Below are 7,750 nucleotides of genomic sequence, written 5' to 3' on the forward strand. Positions count from 1 at the left end.
CAAGATTTGGAGTCCATGCTTGTATGATATTGTGTAAAAACTGCATTCAAGAAACTTATTTTGTTGTAACATATTTGTATTGTAAACCATTATGTAATGGTCGTGTGTAAACAGGATATTTTAGATTATCATTATTTGATAATCTACGTAAAGCTTTTTAAACCTTTATTGATGAAATAAAGGTTATGGTTTGTTTAAAAATGAATGCAGTCTTTGAAAAACGTCTCATATAGAGGTCAAAACCTCGCAACGAAATCAATTAATATGGAACGTTTTTAATCAATAAGAACGGGACATTTCAATTTGAAGGATGCTAATCTGAAATGGAAAACAGCAGTTGATTTGGCAAAGAAGAAAGAGGAGACACTGCAGCTGATTGAGAAAAAATGTGATGTTGAAAGAGTGGAGAAAGAAAAAATGATGGAAGAGAAGGAAAAACTATCAACGGAGGTGGAAGAGTTGAAGAAGTTGCTGGAGCCAGAAAGGTGTGTTGTTGAAGAAAAAACCGTTGCTGCTGCTACCTCTGAGAAGAAATTTGCTGATTTGAAGGATGGTATTCCTGCTCTTGTGCAGAGGGTGTTAAGTTCTGGGCTTATTGGCCAAACTTTTCACAAGTATTTGTTAGCTTCCATTGAGAAGGATCTTTCTGATGCTACTGAGGAGATTTTAAATGCTTTACCTGATAAACCAGATCCTTTACCTGCCACCATTTCAAAATACATCGAGCCTGATGCTAAAGATAAGTTACAGGCTGCAATAAATGAGGTTACTTCATTGAAGATTGTGTCTGTGGCAGAAGTTTGTGGAAAGGAGGATTCTTCTGTGAAGGAAATTTTAAATGTACCCATTTGAAAATAAAATGAAATTAACTTGTAACTTCTGTAAGTTGATCATATGTATATATGTCCTGTTCTTATATTTGATATTGCCATGCGTTTTGCTTTCCATGATTAACATATTTCTACTATATGTGTTTAACCATTGCAAGCTATAGAAAGCTTAGATTTCATACACCATATTATAGAAAATGATTTTTGTCTTGAACTGGTTTTGATATGGTACATGTATTGATCTGTCATCCATTGTCCGCTATCCGCCAAACATCATTATATAATATCTTTTATGAATCTGAGGTGCACTGTTATTTAGATGGTATGATGTATACAAGTTATTAAAACTGTATATCTGTTTTCCATCATCGTTCAGCAAAACATGTGTAACCTTGTTATTGTTGTGTAAATAATATGTCAAACTGTTATCTGTTCTCCGTTCTGCATAAGGGCGTCTGTTTTGTAAAGAAGTATTGAAAATTTGCAAACAACTTCCGAAACATAATATGAATCAATCATAATGTTTTTATGCTGATTATATATTATAAAAAGTGATAATTCTGTTTAAGGAGTTCTATTTATAGAATGAGTAGTATTCCGTTTAGCGTGTTGCGCTCAGGTATTTTGCGGCTTATAAAATACACTTGTATTTTATGTTTGTTTTTTATGCTTTCAGTATATAAATGGTTTTATGCATTTGTGATAAACCATTATGTATGTCATGACATTAAGAGATCTTTATTTTTGCCTCGGTGCCCTCTAGCGAAGTAAATACTTACGATAGCCGATCTCTTGTGTCTATAATGTTGACACAAGAGTCTCTACTATCGGGGACATAAAAATGTCTTGCCTTATGTGGGTAGGTATGAATGCTATGTTCTACATTCGTAACGCGTATCGTTTTGCGTGAGAAAAAATAAAATTTTATTGATATTTCTTTGCCGCACATACAACATTTTGTGCAACATCTTCGCATGGGGTGATCAATCCCAATTAGAAAATTACAAAAATTGTATTGTGCTTTGTTTGAACTGAGGAAAATTAAAAAACATGGTAAACAAACTGATCTGCACGACTCATGTTAACATACTGTCCTCCGTGCAGCGTGTTGCGTGCCTTTTAAGGCTCCCACATTTTGGGTGATTTGAAATACCATTCACATCATTTCTGTTAAAAAACTGCCTCGTCGATCCTCCTCTAACAAAATTTCCTTGAGCTTCATAAACAACTGATCTCTCTCTTGCTGGCCCAACATATTCAGAGCGTATCACTGCCACACCATTTGGTGTTGGGAACCGCAATTCTGCGTGTGGTGTAGAAGTAATTGCTCTAAATTTGCGAAGAGTTCGCCTACCAAACAAGGCATTGAATCTTGATCTGCCATCAAGAATCGTAAAGTCCACAATTTCTGTTCGGACTAAAGGGTGTGTTCCCAATGTTACATCCAATTTCACCTTACCAACCGCCCTCATCGATTGTCCCGTGATGCCAGCAATCTTCAAGTTCGTGTAGTGAAGCCTATCCTTTACGCTGAACGGATAATCTTTGAAACAATGCAAATATAAGAGATCTGCTTCACTACCTGTATCAGTATAGATTCGAGTGATGCTTCTGTTTGCAATTACAGCTAAAATGACCACAGGCTCCTCTGATAGGCACCAATTTGGAATGGTGTGAAATATGATTGGAGCATACATCCAATGCTCCGTCCTACGCTCTCCGTCTGTTTCGTTCTCCTCTACTTCATTCCATATAAACTTGATGTGCATTTCAGGGGTTGGATCTCTTTCATCTTCCCTTTCTTCTTTTCTGTTCCAATCACGCCGTTCACCGTGACGCACCTTTCCTTGCCAAGCAAAACGCTTGTTTGGATCATTCCTCCTATACTGTTTTCCTGGTAACAGATGGTTTAACTCTCCGGCTTTAATCTTTGCAATGATTTCCCTCATCAATGATTTACAATTGTCAGTATCATGCCCATATGCCTCGTGAAAATCACACCATTTATCACTCTGTGGTCCCTGACGCTCTTCCATTGGTGGTGGAGGGTGAAAGGTTTCCTTAACAGGTTCAGTGAACAAAATCTCCTTTGGAGTTTTTGTTAAAGCCATGATGAGTGGATGTCTGTCTAGTGGTTTTCACTGATGGTAATTGTTATTCAGATGATTATTCCCCCTCCAACCATGTTGCTGCTTCTAGTAATTGTTCTCATATTCACGCTGTCTCTGATAATTGTCATTCCTGTTCCGTTCTCCGCCTTGCTGTTTAAATTTTTTTTGATAATTATCACTATTGGATATCCCATCTCACCTGCCTGTAAATGCTTATGTGCAACCAACAATGCTTGATGTAACGTCTTTGGGACATCATATCGCAACGCATGAATTAATCTTGCAAAACGTCGCTGATCAAGACAAAATATAAACGCATGAATCCGAATCACTAGAGGATTCTGATTTAACGGTTTGTGATTCAGGAGGAATAATTAGTGGTTCAGGATCTTGGAATTGTCCTTGAATATCCTCTGGGTTCTCAATTGTGAAATCGGGTTTAAAAGATGGATTATCGAAAATTTGAATTGGAGTACTTGTTCGACTAGATGATGATTCTAAAGAAAAATAAACAGCGTCAATATTAGCTAGATGTCTTGATCGAGTTACAGGAGGTGAATGTATGAAAGGTGGTGAACGTTTTGCTCGGTGCATTCACTGAATATCCTATTAGTTATAAAGATAAAAATTATTAAAGTTATCAAATTAATAGATTTTTCGGATTTTGCCCACGTTTCGAATAGCCAAAAGATGCAGCAGGTAGCCAGGACCCTTTAAATCGGAAGCCCACAACTCGCCACTAACAAATCCAACTATTACTACGAACCAGAAAATTTTTGGATGTCTATCAATTTAACCGCTTAAAATATTTTTTTGTCGAAATTTAAAGAAAATATAGAAAATTCTAGGTCCTAAAAACTAGAGCGTAGAAATGAAAAAGAAAAAGCACGTCGAGAAATAAGATTCGAAAAACAAACGTCGAAAAACAAACAGTCAAAAAATAAAAATAAGAAAGTAAAGCGTCGAAACTTAAAAGTCTAAAAACTAAAAATTAAAACTTGCGTCTAAAGGTATTATGGCTTAAAGGAATTCTATATCCAAAACGGCAATAACTTAAAAAGGCACTAAAACTTATTTAAAACTAAAGCGATAAGCGACGTCGTAAAATTCTAAAGCGTCTAAATCTTAATCTAAAGAAAAAGCACTTAAGGGATTTTACGGCAAAGCCTAAAAATCTAGAAATATGAAATTACTACGGCAAGATACTAAGTTTAAAACTAATTACGAACGAAAATTATAAACTACGTACTAAATAAAAAAAAATACAAAAAAATGATAAAATTACTTATTTTTATAAAAATATTATTTTTATATTATTATTTTATAAAAGTATTAATTTTATAATTATAAAAACTTAATTAAAACTTAAAAATACAATTTAATTAAAACTAAAGCTAAATATTAAATAAATAAACCATAATTACTAATTAATTAATAATAATAATAATTAAAACCCTTAACCCTAATCGATCAGACTAGGAAACTGACCTGTCACTTCAGCTCATGCGATCGCATGAGTTGAGGGTTTTATAGCCATGCGGTCGCATGGCCTGTAATTCCAGAAATGATTTTGGGCTTCGACGGGTTCGGCCCAGTTTCAGTTTTAATTATTTTTTTTACTCTGATTTTAAAATATAGAAAATATTTATAGAATATTTATATAAAATATAATAAAATTATAGTTTAAAATCTTAAAAATAAAAGTACTTTTTAATTTTATATATAAAGTCTAAAAAATATATTTTTTCTTTTTATTATATTTTTTTTTAAAACTTATTATAAATACAAAATATTTTTTTTATAAAATAAGAAATTATAGTTATAATAAAATATAGCGTTTTTACCGGTTCACCGGCAGCGGTGCCAAAAACTTGATGTGCAAGCGGAGGTGTACGAAATACTATTATTTTTACTATGAAATACTACGAAATATTATACAAGTTTTAATTAATTTACGGATGGGATATACCAAAATCTTGCTACAACACTATAGGCAGTGTACCTAATCGTAGAGTAGTGTAGTTTTTAGTAAGTCCAGTTCGTTCCACAGGGAGCTAGTGATTACGTACTATATTTTTCACAACTATATTATATAAAATATATATAATTATATATAGTAATAATAATATATAAAAGGGGGGTTTTACCGTTTAATGACCGGTTTGTCGATTTTATATTTTAAGCGTAAAGATAAATGACAATAATTAAAGTGCGTACAATAATTAAAAATATAAATAAAGCGTAAAAATAAATGACGATAAATAAAATGACAGTAAATAAAATTACGATGAAAAATACAATAAAAGAATTATGCTTATTTAAACTTCCGTAACCATGATGTTTGACGTTTTGATTTTAATTTATTACTCTGAGTTAATTATCCTTTGTCCTGGCTTATTTGATACCTATCTGGGTTTTGCCCATAATAGTCCATCGGTCATAATTATAATATGCTCGTCAAATTAACCTTATTCCCGAAGTCAAATATTCTGAAAGGATCCGTTCATATACATTATAAACGATTCACAATAGTTGATTACATCGCGAGGTATTTGACCTCTATATGATACATTTTACAAACATTGCATTCGTTTTTAAAAGACAAACTTTCTTTACATCAAAAATTGATGGCATGCATACCATTTCATATTACATCCAACTATAATTGACTTAATATTAATCTTGATGAACTCAACGACTCGAATGCAACGTCTTTCAAAGTATGTCATGAATGACACCAAGTAATATCCTTAAAATGAGCTAATGCACAGCGGAAGATTTCTTTAACACCTGAGAATAAACATGCTTTAAAGTGTCAACCAAAAGGTTGGTGAGTTCATTAGTTTATCATAATCAATCATTTCCGTAATAGTAATAGACCACAAGATTTTAGTTTCTATAAATATTCGTACACTCGCGAGTGTATAAAAGTATTCTATAAGTTGTAGGCACCCGGTAACAAGCCTTAACATTCATGTTTTACCCTCTGAAGTACACCAGATCAGGTGTGTTTAAAATAACCTCGAAGTACTAAAGCATCCCATAGTCAGGATGGGGTTTGTCAGGCCCAATAGATCTATCTTTAGGATTCGCGCCTACCGTACATAGACAAGTAGTTTAATGTTACCAAGCTAAGGGTATATTTCTGGTTTAAACCCACGTAGAATTAGTTTTAGTACTTGTGCCTATTTCGTAAAACATTTATAAAAACAGCGCATGTATTCTCAGTCCCAAAAATATATATAAAAAGGGAGTAATGAAACTCACCATACTGTATTTCGTAGTAAAAATATATATAACGTCATTTAACAAGTGCAAGGTTGGCCTCGGATTCACGAACCTATATTAATTATATATATTTATATGTTGGTCAATATTTGTCTAACAATTTTTGGTCAAGTCATAGTGTACCACAATCCTAATGCTCGAGACTAATATGCAAAAGTCAACAAAAGCCAACTTAACCCAAAATGACTTCTAAAATTTATACGTGTTTATTATATAACTTAACTATAGTCATTTTATATATTTAAATATATTTATTAGATTTTATAATAATAAAAGTCATTTATTAATAAAAATTTATATTAACGTTTATATATGATAAAATATACTTTTATATATCTTAAGTAGTAAAATTTATAAAGTTCACTTAATATCGTAAAACTATAGTGGTAAGTATTATTAATGTAATTATATTACGCGTGGTGAAAAATATCTTTGTATCCCCTATTTATTTGATAAAATAATATTGATCATAATAATAATAAGTAAAAGTTGTATTATTTTGTAATAATAATTATTATTATTCTATAAAAAAAATAACAATATTTATATTTACTAAAAATGTTATTATGATAAAATGATAATACTAACATAATAGTAATAATGATATTTTATAATAACAATGATATTTCTATTAAAATAATAACGATGATAGTAATAATAATCATTTTAACAATAATACTAAAATTCAGTTGACTATAACTTCTAATCCGTTCATCGAAACCATTCGATATCTAAATGAAAAGTTCTTAATTTTTCGCTAGCTTTTCAATGACATGCATATCATATACCCTATCTCAGTAGCATATGTATCTAATTCAGGATTCAACAAACCTATCTAAGGACAATATCGAATGTATAAGCATGCATAATCCTATATACTCGAGCACTAGTCAGGGATACACTATTAAAATATAAAAGTTAAGTTATGAGTGCTCACGTATCAATATTGAGATTCAATATTGCAGGAAAGTACGTAGATGAAACGAAAATGATAAACGTTAGGTTGACCTCACGAGCAACACCCTCGATCAATACCCATAACCTCCATAGCTATAACCCATAATTTCCTTAGCTCTATCCCGTTTGAAAACTTATTTTAAAATCGTCTGAATATAACTCCGTCGTAGTATTTTATGTATGCTAATAATATCTTGAAATAATACAAAGAAAATATATATGTGTAATTCGATTGAGAGAGTTTAGAGAAATATATTTTCAAGTTTCTATGAAATAATAAAACCTATTGAATTCTATTTATAATAGATTTTTGAATTATTAAAGTGAATTATTAAAGTATGAATTATTAAAGTGAATTATTAAAGTATGAATTATTAAAGTAAATTATTAAAGTATGAATTATTAAAGTGAATTATTAAAGTATGAATTATTAAAGTTAATTATTAAAGTATGAATTATTAAAGTGAATTATTAAAGTATGAATTATTAAAGTGAATTATTAAAGTGAATTATTAAAGTATGAATTATTAAAGTGAATTATTAAAGTATGAATTATTAAAGTGA

At 31.1% G+C, this 7,750-nt stretch overlaps 1 protein-coding gene across 1 annotated transcript; it reads right to left on the reverse strand.

The window, feature by feature from the left end:
* Positions 1 to 1,906: 1,906 nt before the first annotated feature.
* LOC139841914 (uncharacterized) lies at positions 1,907 to 2,941 on the reverse strand. Its single transcript, XM_071832100.1, has one exon. It carries the CDS (start codon positions 2,939 to 2,941, stop codon positions 1,907 to 1,909), a length of 1,035 nt encoding a protein of 344 aa, XP_071688201.1.
* Between the last annotated feature and the right edge of the window lie 4,809 nt (positions 2,942 to 7,750).

Source organism: Rutidosis leptorrhynchoides, chromosome 4 (genome assembly GCF_046630445.1).
Source record: "Rutidosis leptorrhynchoides isolate AG116_Rl617_1_P2 chromosome 4, CSIRO_AGI_Rlap_v1, whole genome shotgun sequence".
NCBI classification, from domain to species: domain Eukaryota; kingdom Viridiplantae; phylum Streptophyta; class Magnoliopsida; order Asterales; family Asteraceae; genus Rutidosis; species Rutidosis leptorrhynchoides.